The 16,235-nt window shown below is 38.1% G+C and overlaps 1 protein-coding gene across 10 annotated transcripts in view; it reads left to right on the forward strand.

Moving 5' to 3' along the window:
- mcf2la (mcf.2 cell line derived transforming sequence-like a) overlaps window positions 1-16,235 on the forward strand; it is a 114,806-nt gene that overhangs the window by 62,187 nt on the left and 36,384 nt on the right. For 9 of the 10 annotated variants that reach the window (XM_036563372.1, XM_036563375.1, XM_036563373.1 and 6 more), the window contains exons 3-4: window positions 3,042-3,156; window positions 7,774-7,864. In XM_036563372.1, coding sequence (XP_036419265.1) covers window positions 3,042-3,156; window positions 7,774-7,864 — 206 coding nt within the window. Of the gene's footprint in view, window positions 1-3,041; window positions 3,157-6,746; window positions 7,056-7,773; window positions 7,865-16,235 lie in introns of those variants that run through there. The other variant, XM_036563379.1, reaches the window with a different exon arrangement.

Below are 16,235 nucleotides of genomic sequence, written 5' to 3' on the forward strand. Positions count from 1 at the left end.
TTGTTTTTTAGTTTTGATTTGGGTTTTTTTTTGTGGGCAAATTATATTTAAGTCTGTAGATATTTTGGCAAATTGTTGCTGTTGTAGCAAAAAAATCTCCAAAATGGCCTCGTTTCAAGAGCAATGTGAGAAAAAATACTGTTTTAATGTACATTAATGTAAAGTGTTTTTGGACTATTTCTATTCATACATTGAACAATCATGGAAAACTACATTTTCCTTTTTTTTTGGAGTAAGAGTTTGCTGCAGTATGTAAACATTGTTAAAATTTGATAATGTGTCTTTCACTCTCCAGTCAATATATGGAAAGCAAAAACGACCCATTTTGGAGTCATTGTTTTTGTGAAGTCATTAAAACCTGCACCTTTACTTAAATCAACCTATTCCACCTACAGCAGTGTAGCCCAGTCACCTCACAAGTTATAAGGAGAGTTTCAGCCTGGACTGCTTTTTGAATAAGAGACAATACAGGGCAGTCAATCAGAACAGAGCTCATTTGCATATATCACATATATATGTGTGTGTGTGTGTGTGTGTGTGTGTGTGTGTGTGTTTACGCTGCTGTGAGTCTCCCTGTAAAGTCTGATTTAAAAGTGTAAAAGTCAGTGGTGTTGAGTCATATTTTGCAGAAGTTTTTTGGACCACGTCATACATCTTTATGTATTATCGTCACATTCAGACTCAAAAAGAATGTCACCAAGTTTTGAGTTCTCTTTCAACACTCTCACAATCATCAGATTCAAGGTCAGGGGAAGGGGTCTGAGGCACGACTGATGTTACAAAATTTTCTTCCTCCAAATCCCCAAATCTTACATAGTGTAACTTTAAGTGGACCTCAGGGAAAAAAAGAAAAGTTGTAACTTTACAGGACAATAAAGTTTTATGTAAGTTAATGTGAAGAGATTTTATGCCGAGTTTTTGTAGAGCATTTCCATTGGTCCATTCATCATGAAATTTTCACATGAATGAAGACACTTTTTTAATTTACTCGAATGTAGCTTGAGAAGTGTGATAAAAAAACATTCTCAGTAACATATGTGGAGTGAACGCTTCTGTTTAAGACAAACTAGTTTTTACAGTCCAAAGTTTTGACATGCTGTATTATCTTTTTTTCTGATAGAGGAGAAGTGAGTAGTTGAATTTCGCTCATTTCAATCATTTCATTCATTGTGTGCAGTGTGTGTAGTTTTATGTGGTGCGCACGTGTGTGTGTGTGTGTGTGTGAAAGAGAGAGAGAGAGAATGTGTGTATGTGTGTGTGTGAAAGAGAGAGAGAGAATGTGTGTATGTGTGTGTTTATGGACTGCAGAATAGAGGGCCAATAGAGGGACTGCCCTGCAGTCCATCTCTCTTACATAGTGTGTGCAGAAAGAGCTGCTCTGTAGTTCTGCACTGATGATGACTGATTGGACAGCAGTGTCCTTTACACAGAGAGAGAAAGAGAAGTTCAGTGTGTGGGGTGTATGAAATGAACACGGCTAGAAAGTGTGTCAGTGTGTGTGTCTGGGAGAGAGAGAGAGAGAGAGAGAGAGAGAGAGAAGAAGAGGGAAAGATAAATCTGGCTCCATAAGTGTGCTCTCTCTCACACTCACACACACACACACCAATTATTTTGTCATTGTGATTGCAGTTGAGATCTCCAACTAATCACAAATGTGTTTTTGTGTTGAGCATCCTGATCAATCACAGACCTTCCACATTTCATTCATTGTCTATTTGTGTGTGTGTGTGTGCGCGAGTGAGTGAGTGTGTGAGTGTGAGTGCGAGTGTGTGAGTGATGAATGTTGAGTGTATACAGTGAGGGAAAACCAGTATTTGTTATTTAATATATATGCAGTGCATATATCCTCATCACATTTATACACACATCATGTTTTTTTTACTTATAACTACAAACAAATGTATGTATCAGTAAGAATAAACAGAGATGTTTAAAATCTGACAAAAGCAACAGTAAGACGTTTTTAGCTTTTTGCAGTGTTGTGGCTCAGTTTTGGCTCATTCCTGTTGGCAAACCATCTTCAGTTCCTCAAGGTTACGAGGGTCCCTCTGATGGACTCACAATTTCAAAATCCTCAGTTTTCCTCTAACATGTCTGGGATACATCGATACGTAGGTTTATGTGTGAGTGAGAGAGAAAGGAGAGCAGAGCGAGGTGGCACAAGCATAATACATTTGCTGTTGTATGTTTAATCTATGTAAGCACTGACTTCACCAATACAATTTTCAGTGTGTACTGGGCCAATAAAAGGATTATGATTCTAATTCCACATTGACTTCGGCTCGTCGGGCTTTGCTTTGTGTTAGGATGTTAGGATGTGTGAGGAGAGTGATATCATTCATCCAGAAACAGCCCTGTAAAATCTCCTCCATTCACTGACCTTCTACTTTGTGATTCTGTCCTTCAGAATGACCAGTAAACCTCTTTTGTTAGATTTCCTGTTGTTCAGTGGGAGATGTGAAAGCGCCCCCTGCTGGCTGGTTCAGCGTTAAAGTCAATCTGAAATCAAAATTGGCCTGTTTAGTTCCTGTCCCTGGTTATATTAAACACAATTCATCACATCATTTAAAAGACAGAATTCCTTTTTTCCTGTAGTCTTCCATCAAGACATAATGACTTTTACTCATCTTCTGATTTTGGATTGTGTCACCGGGCACCAGCGGGAAAAATAATATTAACCAATAATGTTTCACCCCTTCCTACAGCCCCCTGCTATTATCAAGAGAAAATGCTCAGCTAACTCAGAGACCTCCCCAACACCATAATACCACTCGGAATACATCACTGTACAGAAGGAAAACCATTTAACTGGAAAACTGTTTACACTGGAAAGTTTAACTGAAAAACTGTTTGCACTGGAAAACTGTTTACAGTAAACTGTATAACTAAAAACTATTTTTACTGTAAAACTGTTTTACTTAAACCTGTCTACACTGAATTATTGTTTATGATGAAAACTGTTAAGTTCAAAAATTGTGCAAAATTAATTCTACCGGACTTAAACACTGACATCGTTCCTGTTTTGTTCTTTCATTTCTCAGGAGGTCGAGGGGAGAATGGCAGCCCCATCATCATCTTCCCAGAGTTCCCTGCGTTCAGTGAGCTGCAAGAGCAGGAGTTCCACAATGTGCTGACGTACCTGACCAGCGTGCCCAGGTGTGTTTTTCTATCACAAGTGCATTCACGCCTGAATGAGTTGTGTTTATGAGCTGTGTGTGACTTTCAAACCTGAAGCGATATTTTGTTTTACACAACTATGGCAAAGTTTTGTTTAAGATATGTTTGGTGTCTGAGTTTTGCTTGTTTAGTTTTATGCTAAAGCGATGACAGAAATGTAGCTAAGAAATAATAGACGTTTATGTACATATCTTCGCACATTCATCTCAGAAAAACAAAACGCACATACTAGAAGCCAATGGGCTTTCTCTTGTCAGTCTTATGTGTCTTATCTGACACTCTAATGATATCATGAATGTCATGAATATCTTGGAAATTGTAATGTCAGCTGCATTTAGTGTCAAGGGGAACTGTAAGTTTCATTTTTTGCCAGACTGTCTTTAACAGTCCAAACTAAACTGTAGCCCACAACAGAATAACGTATTTGTATTTTATGTCGCTGTCATCGTGTTTTCAATTGGTATTATTTTTGTTCTTGTCCTACTGCAGCCCCTAGAATTAGTTGTAAGTATATAGTTTATTATAGTTATGTAATTTTCCTCATTTTTGACTTACTTATGCAAGCCATCAGCTGAAAGCAGCCAATAGCAGTCTACGCAGACATGAGACCATACAAAGATGTCATGATGTGGACCTATATGTTTAAATTAACTAATAAAATTAGTTTTTAAACGGTTAATAATTGAGCCTTACTAGTAATTACATTAGTAATAATAGTAAATACTAGTAATTACATTAGTAATAATAATAATAAGATTTCAGCAGTTAGGCTACTAAAAATCTACTCACTGCCCAGTATCAAACGACCTAATGCCCGGAACCTCTGCTGAAAGTCCTTAACTGAAATTGTACTTCTTCATACTATTTACTATTCTAGAGCCTCCACTATTACATTGCACTTTAAACACAGTGTGTTCTCATTCTGTTGAGAGAGCAGTGAGTTACTGTAAGGAATTAAAGGTGTAGATTTGAATAGCCTTACATTAGCCACGGTCCTGCCAGCAGAGGTCACTGAAGGTTCGGCTTTTCCAGCAAGGCCTTTAAGACTTTGCATATTAGCACTGAATCATTAATATTTACATCAATAATAAAGCAGATCATGCTGGGTTTAGTTGCACTTGGTGAGCGAGATCGCGTTTTATGTTTAGATTTGTAGTTAATGAATATTTCAGCCTCCTGGTCCAATGAGAGAGAGCCTGCATACTGATGTTCATATATATATATATGCTTCAAAAGTGAATGTGTTTGATATTTAATTGCTAAACAGTTGACTGGTGCATAGGGTCATAGCTTAATTATATGTTTTGCTTCAGTGTGAAGAGAAATCCTTTTATCTCTCTCTCTCTCTCTCTCTCTCTCTCTCTCGGGAGTTGGGGGCAGTGAAAGGATGGAGAGAGGGGGAGAGTGAAGGTGAAGCAGACGGGAGGAGGGAGGTTCTAATTGCCTGAGGTTTTCAGGTCTCAGAATAGCATGCTGATGTGGATTTAATTTGGTGGTTCTTAGCTAAATGACTCTTCTAGAAAAGGACTTTTGGGGGTTGGGGGGGATATCAGTGAAAGAATGCCATCACTTTACATGCTAATTGACTTTGCTGCTTCGAGTTTGAGGGAATGCGTATTTTTAACATTTATGCTAATTTACGTCTGTTCGTAGAGTAATTACAGTAAAGAGGCTGATTCCCTTAAATTTTAGGGGCATTTTTTTAAACACTTTGTTTTTTGTTATTCATTAAGTAGATGATCAGAATAACAAACTTACTAGGCTAGTTTACCTCTGTTAAAATCAATGTTCATTGAAAATCCTGATGTGCTTTGCTTTTATACTTACTGCTAGCTGAGTGTTTTGTCTCAGTGATGGTTATGAGCAGGGAAAGTGTTCAAACCTGAAGCGATTTTTTTTTTTATTTGATATCATAACATTGTTGAAGTTTGAAAACATACTGCTCACTCCTCCCATATAGTACATATATGGAAAATAAACCGGAAAAACAGCCAGCTTTCAGTTCACTGTTTTTGTGATGTCACAAATAACCAGCACATTTACATATATCCACCAATTCAGCCTACATCAGTTTAGCCCCACCCACTCATGTACAACACATGGCACAGTTACAAAAACAGCCTTGCTAAGGGATAAAGAGAAACTGGTGATCATGTTATGAATTATGAATGTGTTTGGTACATAATCTCATACGAACATTACAAGTGGATATCTGTGTATATAAAGAAAAAACAAGACAAATGTAGAATATGGGCCCTTTGATATTACTTTTTTCTTCAGTGATGTAATCAAAACATTTTGGAGGCAAGTAAAAGTGACTACCCTTTGATCAAAGATTATGGAAAACCAAGAATTTTGTCTTTTAAATATATAATATAAATATAATAAAATTAATTGTGCTTAATATGACCATGAAATAACAAGGTAAAAAAAAAGTTTACTTTAATTTCGGGTTGACTTTAAATCTACAATACATCATGGTGCATCGATCTGAAGTTTAGAGCTTCAGAATTAATTAGAATTCTGTAATATATGCGCTTATATTTTTGGCCAAGTTAAAACATTTAGGCTTTTTTTAAACAAAGAAATCCTCCCCATAAAGCTTTCTCTATTATTTTTATTGTTTGAAAGTCAACTATTCTCTGTTTTTAATGCTAAACCCACTCAAAAAAATTGAAAAAAATCAGTAAAGATTTTGAAGAAATTTGAGAGAAAATGAGATGATGCAATAAATAATATTTTTTTTAAGAATCGTAATCGTACGATTGTCATTATAACGTCAAAGATTTGCATCCTTATTCCAAAGCAAACAGCACAGAGCACAAAGAACTCCCCCCTTCACTGTTTGAATAGAGGTTAATAATGAGTAATCAGCTGAAGCCGGTCTGTGAGATCGAAGCGCATCCTCAGTGCTGGAGGCTGTGATGGCCCTGCAGTGCTGAAGCTTTGGAAAGCATGGCCACTCTTACTGATGAAAAACCGCATCCCCTCTTCAGCCCCTCCTCCTCTGCCTTCCCTCTTTCTCTCTGTCTCTCTCTGTCTTTCTGTTCTGCCTCCAACAGGGCAGTGGAGTGTGGGGAATGGCAGGAGAGGGAGAGAGAGAAAGGAGGGGTGAGAGAGGGGGAGTCCAACAGGAGGGAAGCGAGGGAGAGGAAAAAGAAATGAGCTCATTTCTTTAAGAGGAGGAGGAGAGGGTTATATATAGAGGCACCGGCTCCCTGCCCCCATGTAGTGCACCACAAAATAATGCCTCATACACATTGTGTACTGTATGTACTATAGGGAGGCATTTGAGTGGCAGTGAAACGCATGGGCATCCACAAGTTACCAGCTTGGCTAAGCAGAACCTGCCCATAAAAAATCACCATATAAAACAGTCCCTCCCTCCAGCCCTCCATATTAGCAATTCAAGTGAGCCTGCAGGCTGCGGTGTCCGTCAGGGTCGTTCTGCGCTGTGATTGGCTGGCAGGGAGCACCTGATGCCGCAGGATTGGATGAGAGATTGAGCGCGGAGGCAGCCGTAAACAGAGGGAGCTCCAGCAGTGCTGAGAGAGAGAGAGAGACACACACATATACACACTTACACACACACATACACACTGAAGCAAGGCCGTTTTGCGGATTTTGCCGAGACCAGCAATCAACACTGCTTCCACATAAGGACATCATAAGGACTACAGGCCTCCTTCAAGCTGAACTGCTTCATCGTTTTTGGCTGAAATAGTGGATTTCTTAAGGTGACTGTTGTAACCATGGCGATGCAGCACAGTGCTGCTGAAGGAGCTAACAACCGTTTTCCATAGTGATGGATGTAGCAACCAGCTCAGCATCTCTACACCGTGTCGCTACGGTTACGATCTGGACTAAGAGACCTCCCTGTATGTGTGTGTGTGTGTGTGCACGTGTGGGTGTGTGTTCATTATTGGTGATAACATGGCTCATGGACACGTGAATAGGCTTCTTGATTAAATATTGTAGGAGAATATGTGGAGTCTATAAGATTGCCCTGCAGTATGGCAGTATGGAGGCTGATTACATATGTGTTCAAGAGGAATACAGTATACTATGTATCTATAACATATGCCTTTACATACAATACAGTATGCTACTTGGCTCTGTTACATATGTCTTTATAGTGGGATACAGAATATTGCTGCAATCTATTACATAGGCCTTTAAAGAGGAATGCCGTGAACTAATGCAGTCTAATACGAAAACAGTATGCTGTTGAAATATATTATCTCCTTGGTTACAAATTATCTATATATATGTGTGTAAAGAGGAATACATTATACTACTGAAATGTATTACATATGTGTTTAACAACAAATACGGTATGATACTGTGTTCTGTTAAAAACAGTATTAATATATATATTACAGCGCATTAGGGTTTGAATGGGAATTTGCCGTAGTGTAAGATTCCAACATTTGGGCAAATATGTTGAATTATGAATATTTATTGTCTGGTACACTTGGATGTCATAGATAGTATCATGTTTTATGGGTAAAATTCAGGCTTATAGTAAAGTGTGTATGTGAGAGAGAGAGAGAAATAAATGTGCTGCCATGGTGACCGTGTTGCTTTGCTTCGTAGCCTCAGTGCATCAGGAGTTGGCTTCATCCTGGTCATCGACCGCAGGCAAGACAGATGGGCATCGGTGAAGGGAACACTACTGCGCATCGCGGTGAGTGTAACACCCTGAATGTGCGTCAGCAGTTGTACACACAAACACATACTCAATCTTTTGATAAACAGTACTGTCCAAAAGTCAGAGACCACCCTTCATTTATTTCAATTCCAGTCAAAACCATCATCATGTACAATTATTTTTATTTTGATCATTGTCATTTTTATTGGGGGGTATTTCTGAGGAGATTAGATATGAGATAATTCATCTGCACAAGAAAGATGAAAGCTCAAGGAAAATGAAGACAAAAGAAGAGTTTCCAAAACTGTGAATTCCATAAAGTGATTAAAACATGCAGGGCAAAGGGGAGTCCTAACAGCCATGCAAGACCACTTATTAGATCACCATCAGATGATCAGTACTTAAAGCTTTCATCTTTGAGAAAGAGGAGAAAATCAACATACATTCTAGCATTATATCAGACCACAGGTGTTTGTCCATCCTTCTGCTTTCAGCACTATGAGTCTGAAAGGATGTGTAGCTGTCAAAAAGCCCTTACTGAGAAAAGAAAATAGAAAAAAAAGACAAAAAACAGCCCATTTGAAGAAAATCTACAAATCAAACAAATCAAATCAAAGAAGCTGCTGGTGTTCTCAGAACAATGGACTGACCACCCCAGAGTGCAGACCTCAACATCACTGAATGTGTTTGGGTTAACTTGGATAGTGAGAAGCAGAAAGTGCACCAACTTCTAAGACTGAAAAATATCCCTGCAAATTTCTTTGAAAAACTGAAAGCAAGTCTCCTGAAAAGAGTAGTAGCTGTAATAACTAAATTCACTGAATACTGAAAAAATAGATTTAGTTGTCTAGGCTTCTGTGTAGTTTTCTGTTAAATATATGTTTTCTGTTTTTTCCTGACAATGAAAAATGAATAATTTGTACTCAATGGTTGTTTTGACTGGAAATGAAATTAATAAAGGGTGGTCTCTGACTTTTGCATGACTGCTGTTTTAAATATATACAAAGCAGCAGTGGTTGACAGGTCTGTGCTCTAGGCATTGTGTGTGTTGAGCTTTCAGTGTTTCCATGTTATTCAACTCAAGAGAAAACAAATTGCTCGCTTCTTTTTATAGACACTCTTAATATTTCATATCTAGTCTGTGCCGCTCAGAAAAGCTGCTGCACTCCAGGCCAGTTTTCCATACATAGACCAGGCTCAGACTAGACTGCACTGTCAGTAAGGCACTGAAAAGCCTTCATAATATAGACTTTGGCTTAAATTACATATAAGATCTTGCAAAGTTTGTGAGTCATAAACAGGTCAACAAGGGCCTCAGAGGAGGTGACTACATAACACCATTAAGGAAAAGTGGTGGTCAGTCTGCATTTTCTTTCTGTGCCTCACCTGATTGGAATTTCCTTCACTCTGACTTAAGAAGTTTGACAACCACTGATCTATTTTCAAAACAACAGTGACTGTTAATGTCCTGCTTTAAGTGCTTGATGTTCATTTAATACACTTGAAGGACTTGCTGAGTAGAACTGATATGCTATTATGCTCTGTCTGTATTGAAGGTGTGGACTGTTTGCTGTGGTTAACTTTGACATTGGTAACTGTGGTCAATATCGGTGGTCATAATGTTTCATCATGTTTTGGCTTTCTTGGTCCAACTCTCAGTGGGCCTCTCTGAGTTGACAACAAATGAAACGACCACAGGGGGGTATTCCACCAGGGCTTTTTGGGGATCTGTGTGTGTGTAGTAGGTTAGTAGGGGAGAGGTCACTGGGCTAATCTGATTAGCGGCGTTTACTGGATCAACTCAGAGAAACTCTACTGTACTGAAGATTCCACTTTAAGCTAATTGAGTAAATATGGATCGCACGAAAAAACAGAAATGTTCACACTGTTGGTAAACATGAGTTAAAAACTGTTTTGTTTTTGAAAAGGATGTTTATTTTCCTCTTTGAAAGGTTAGAGTTCTCTCATTTTTAGTGTAAAATCATGTGGATAAAGAGCAAACACATTTCCATAGCTTTAAAGCTAATCTTAGCCTAATTGTTTGCTGAAACAAGGGTGCCAAAAATTCTGCAGTGTGCTAAGGTCATCTTTTGTGACCTTATAATAACTGCATATTGCTCACCTCATCACACTATAAATCCCAATTCAGCATGTAAACCAAGTAAATGTTATTGTTGTAGTACTCAGCCCGAGGTAGTTGGTATGTGATGCTAGTCATGATGCTAGCACAAGCTAGTCTGGCTGTACGTTAGTAACTTGTTTAGGCTGAGGCTGCTAAAACTATAAAAACCTTAATCTTCTCACAGCGTAAAACAAAGGGAGGGAAAAAAAAACAGTATTTAATGTTTCTTCAATCATTTTTGTCACTAGTTTTAGCAAAGAAGCATATACATTAGCAGACATTTCTTATGCTAACAGCATTAGCTCATGTGCAGTAAAATGAACCGGAGAAGTCTGATCTAGTGTTTAGCGTGGATATGCAGCAAATTTAATTAAGCACGACTTAATTTCATTATTCAATTAGAACAAATTGCGGACATCAGCCGATCTAGCCAATCTGCATTTAAACTGAAAGTGACTATTGACAAAGAGCTCTTGGCTTGGCTAAGAGTTTTCATATCGACTTGTGTAAAATCTGACATGGAGGTGTTTAACTACTGAAACACGGGACTCGTTTATAACGTTTATAAATGACCAGGTAAGAATAGTGAGTATTGTGATACATTATAATGGCTGATACTACGTATTAGCCTTACCTGGCACAGTGTTTGCTGATCCTGGTCCGGGATTACCACTGGACTACACATTGCTGTTCAAATGTTTGAATCAGTGTTTTCATTAAAATAAAACAAGTTTTGTTGCTCTATAAAATTATTCTATAGCTATACATGACTACTGTCGCCGATAGCAAGAGGATTGTGGGCCACTGTTGGCCCGCTAATGGCAAAGCTGGTGGTCCACTGGCATTTTGCTCAGCGTTTTCCAGGCGGCCCACAGGTGTTTAAGCAGAATAATAAACACAGTTCCACTTATCAGCACTCATTTTTTACTTACAGTCCAATTTACTTATTTTCCCTTCCTTTTTTTCTTTATTTATACTTTGTAAATTGTGTCAGCAGCACAATTCTATAAAACCATTTTGCATCAGGCCTAGTCATTTTTTTTTCTCTCAGTTGTTTGTAACATTTGTCTAAGTTTATTTTCTGAAATAAAAGTCTCTGTTTGGCAGGATTAAAAACTAGTTAGAGCTTGTGTGCAGGACAGTAATCTGGGTGGTCCAAAGGTCAACCAGCAGTGGCAAACAGTCAGTGGAGTGCTGACCTTATCAAGTCAGCGGATCAATATATGCAGACTGATATATTTTAAAATTTTCTAAAAAAGTTTAATACTGATTACTTAAAGAAGAGAAAATGTTGAACGTTATATAACACTGAGAATGAATGCCATGTGTTGGTTAAAAAAAAAGTGGTGAGCAAATTTAATGGCAGACAACTTATCAAGAGATTTCTGTGTATTTTATAGTATCTTAATCAGTTTATTAATCAATCAGTAGGAGTCAGTAACTTTCTCTACAATAAACCGTCTCACATAAAACCTCTGTGAATAACTTTGTTTACATCTCAATGGTGTTTTGCTTGCAGCATATTAAGTCTACACTGTAGAAGTGATTATTAAATTAAATAACAGAAATTATTAATACGACAAGTGATTTCAAACTTCTGCTCTAACAGGTCCCATTTTAAACTCCTGAAGGGGTTGTAGAGCTCACAGGTTAGAAAACCAGTAGAATATACAGTACAGAGGTCCTTTTAGGCCAGTATGGGCAGTTGCTGAATTAACCTTCAGAAGCCATAGTTATCAATGGTGACAACAAAAGCTGTAGTTTTATATTAATTGTTTCTCGCATGTAGCTCATTTAAAGAAGCAGAGAAATTCTGTCAGACACGCAGATTCTGTAGTTCCAGTCAACACCACGTGTGTGTTTGTCAGTGGAAGAGGAAATGTTTCATTACGGTTTGCATTTAACATGCATGACATGTTATTACTGTTTCACGAAAAAAAATACATTGTAGTTTGTGTTGCATTTTGACACTGAAACAGAAAAATGTCAGAAGTGCAGACTCAGTCCTGTCAGTACAGAATGTGAGTGAATCGAACGTGAATGTAATTCATTGTAAAACTCACTTCGTTAATAAGTACATAACTGTAGCAAAACAACAAGGGAAGTGTAGACTTCTAAGATTTAATGGTATTAATAGTACTGTGTTGATAGTGACTCTGAGTCTGAGTGCTTTGTTCTAGTGACTCTGTGAGTGCTGAGTGTGTTTGTGTGTTGGGCTACTGATTGTTTATGATATTGGAAGCTTGTGCTGTGTAGTGTTTTTAGCTGTGTAGTGTGTTTAGTCCGCAGCAGCGCGTCGTCTTTCCCTCTGCTGGCTGATTCTCTTTCACTCTGAATTTCTGTGTTTTTACTTTTTTAAACACAACACTGTCTCAGAGAATCTCAGAGCCTGCAGCACTGCACACTCATTACAGTACTCAGACACTTCCTCCTCTCTCTTTCCTCTTCTCTTTCTCTCTGTCTCTCGCTCTCTCTCTCTTTATCTGAGTTTCTTTTTCTTTTTTCATCTGCCATTTCACACCTGCTCTGTTAGTCACACATTTAGTGAAGTAACAATGTTATCTCCTCTCTCCCTCCCTCTGTCCCTCCCTCTCTCTCGTCTTCTTTCTTTCATTCTCTCTCTCTCATTTGCTCCACTCTTTCTTCTTTCTTTCTTTGCTTCCTTGTCTTTCTGTCTGTTTTTCTGTCTTGTCTCATTCTTTGTTTTTTCTCTTTATTTATTTCTTCTTTCTCTCTCTTGTTGTTCCTCTCTTTCTTTTTCTCTATCTCTCTCTCTCCCTCTCTTTCTCTCTCTCTCCCTCTCTCTTTTTCTCTCTCCCTCTCTCTCTTTCTCTCTCTTTCCTTTGCCTCCTCTTTCTTTCTTTCTTTCTTTCTTTCTTTCTTTCACTTTCATTTGCTCCTCTCTTTTTCTCTTTCTTTCTTTGTTTCCTTCTCTCTCTCTCTCTCTCTCTCTCTCTCTCTCGCTCGCTCTCTCTCTCGCCTGGCCTCCTCTTTCTGTTGCTCTTTGTTCTTTCTTTCATTCTTTTTTTCACAGTTTCTCTCTGTTGTTTCTTTTTTCTTTGTCAGTCTCTCTTGCTATCTCTCTCTTTCTCTCTTGCTTCATCTGCCATTTGACACCTGCTCTTATTGACACATTTAGCTAGAAGTAACAATGTTATCTCCTCTCTTTCTCTCTCTCTCACTCTCTCCCTTGCCTCCTCTTTCTTTCACTTTCTGTCTCTCATTTATATTTTTCTTTCTTTCTCTCTCTTTCTCACTCTTGTTTGCTCCTCTTTTTCTTTATTTTTTGTTTCATTGTCTTTCTTTCATTGTCTTTTGTTCTTTTTTCTTTCCTTCTTTCTTTCTTTCTTTCTTTCTCTCCTTTCCCTCTCTTTCTTTGTCTGTCTTACTCTCTCTCTCTCTCTCTCTCTCTCTCTCTCTCTGTCTGTGTGTGTGCACATATGGCTAATTGGGGATGGTTGTCGGTGGTGCAGCTGCTGCTGAAGAAGTGATGAGTGTTGTGTTTGTGTGAGTTGTGTTTGAGGGGGACTGAGTGTGAGTTGTGTTTGAGGGGGACTGAGTGTGAGTTGTGTTTGAGGGGGACTGAGTGTGAGTTGTGTTTGAGGAGGAGCTGAGTGTGAGTTGTGTTTGAGGGGGACTGAGTGTGAGTTGTGTTTGAGGAGGAGTTGAGTGTGAGTTGTGTTTGAGGAGGAGCTGAGTGTGAATTGAGTCTGAGGAGGAGCCGAGTTGAGCACAGTCGTTGTTTAAGCCGTAAAAGCTGATAGATTGCTGACAGATTAATATTCACAACTTTAAAACAGTGTATGTGGCATTAATGTTAGCGTTAGCAATTTGTATGTGTTATAAAATAATATATTCAGTTGTTTCTAAATTCTACAGTATTCATTAAAGACAAATCCCTCAACACCCACAGCAGGTCACATGTAAACGGTGGATTTGTTTCTTATTAATCAATTAGCATTTAAATTATACTCTGATCCACAGCTTTCAGCACCACGGGCCAGTGGACAGCTCCCGGTCACCCTGGTCTGTAGCTCAGACAGAATGCTGCGAGCCCCCAAAACAGCCCCTTCCAAATCACTTTAGCACATGTTAATGTATGCAAATAGATGCTAATGTATGGTAATTGGACACAGATAAACATCTTCCCCAATTCGGCTATGGAGTGAATGCTACAAGGACCCGGCCATATTGGAATTACCTTCACAGTTGTGTTGTTTTAGCACCCCCAGCTTTTTTCTCCACAACCACATGCAGGCCTTTCACACTCAGACATGCAGCAGATTTTTTATGCAAATATGTGCATAGTACGCATTTTTACATTCTAATGACGATTGTAAAACCACACAGACATTATAAGTGGACCTCAAGGAAAACAATAAGACAAAAGAATAACATAGAACATGTGCTCTTTAAAAATAAAGCTTTTTAAATTATTCAGGTTTTCACAAGAAAATCCTTTAATTAGTGCAGAACTTTTACGTTATGTAGCAGTTCTTTGAACTTTTTGAAGGTGTTTCACAGTCACACATCTCATTTACAAATAATTCTTTGATTAACCATTTAACCATTGAAAGGTTCTTTAGGGAACCAAAAGTGGTTCTCCTATGTCATCGCTCCAAAGAACCCTTTATTTTTAAGAGTGTACAACAATAAACAGGCTACTGTAGCTAACAAATACTTGTCTGTTGAATATAGCGAGTAGCTAATATGCACTCCTCCCTCTCGTTTGCTGCTGAAGTGGTTCATTTTGATGACCCTTCTTCATCTGCTAACCTGCTGGTCTGCTCTGGGCTGAATCTTCAGGTCTGATATCCTGTAATGGTTCTATGGTTCTTCATCCTCATAGTGTCCATAGCTCTCTCTCCCCCCCATCCCCAGGGAGGTTATTAAGGGACTGCGTCCCGTTTGAGGAAAGGGGAACGCGCTCAAACTGAATGAAGCGTCCTTGCAGGAGTCGTGCTTTGATGATACTTTGATGAATATGGCTGGAGGGCAGAATTGAAATGCAGCAGGGCCTCAGAGCATTGCTGAATACAGCATGAATGTAAAAAAAAAAGTGTATTTATTAGGACCTGTGCCTGTGATGCTTCTGCTGTACACCTTTTTTCTTGTTCATTATAAATGTATACAAAGATTGTAGTATGCTGGTTCTGTTCAACTTCACACAGTTTCAAGCAGTAGTAGGACATAGGCCTGTCACGAGTGTGAAATTTTAGATGATGTTTAATTGAATAGTGATTGATATTTCAATTGTCTTTTGTTTATTTGCCTTTGTTTATTTGTTGCATGCAGCTATTGCTCTAATTTTGCTCACTTTACAATGACACAATTCATATTAAGTGACAATGAAATGGTTAAATAAGAAGGTAAAAGTTCAAAAAACAAACTAGTTTGTTCTTGGTCATACTGTTTCCTAGTGGACATTTTAAAAGCTCTTTCTGGCATGCATAGTGCAGTGCACATTTTTGTGTTTTGGAAAAGTTACCACATAAAAGAAGATTTTCATCACTTTTCATTGATACAAAAATATAATTCACATCTTTTGCCAGGTGAAATTCATTTTTGTTAACATTCAATATCATATACATTTTTATGTTATGAGAAATGACTAAAATGTCTGTGTTGCCTAGAAGTAACATCGTATGACAGTCAAATGATGTGGCCTGTAGCAAAAAAAGTGTCATTTATATAGCCACTGGACATTGTTTAGAGTTTTATTTACAATTATTTTTAGCATGTATGCAATATTAGTGGCTAGAAGACCAGTTTCAACTGATTGACTTAGAAAATAAAGCAAATTTAACATTACTTCACATTATTGCATCTGGATAACATGGTTTCTTTGAAAATAGCCTTAAACAGAATATGTTTCCAAACTAATAACTACCCAATAACAATTTGTAGCTAACAAACGGTGTACTTAATTTTGTTCCAAATATTTTGATAAATAAATAGTGTTTTTCTTATTTCTTTTCATTGACACATAGTGTTGCCTCAAGGCAACATACCCCAAAAAAGGCCCCCTGCATGCTTTATTTGAAAAAAACCCAAATAATATAATAATCAGAATAACACTTCAGGTTTTTATTGTATATAAAATATCTAGAATTTTAATTGGTTTTATTAATGTATTAGTGTAATGTATGTAAGTGTTGAAGACACCAGCTGAACTCCCCTTTGCTGATCCACAGTCACTCCATCACTGTCACTCCGTGTAGCGTATAGAACGTTCACTCATGATGACTGGCTAGGGTCCATTGGGTTTAATACACGCTCACTGAG

Source organism: Colossoma macropomum, unplaced genomic scaffold (genome assembly GCF_904425465.1).
Source record: "Colossoma macropomum unplaced genomic scaffold, Colossoma_macropomum, whole genome shotgun sequence".
Taxonomy (NCBI): Eukaryota; Metazoa; Chordata; class Actinopteri; order Characiformes; family Serrasalmidae; genus Colossoma; species Colossoma macropomum.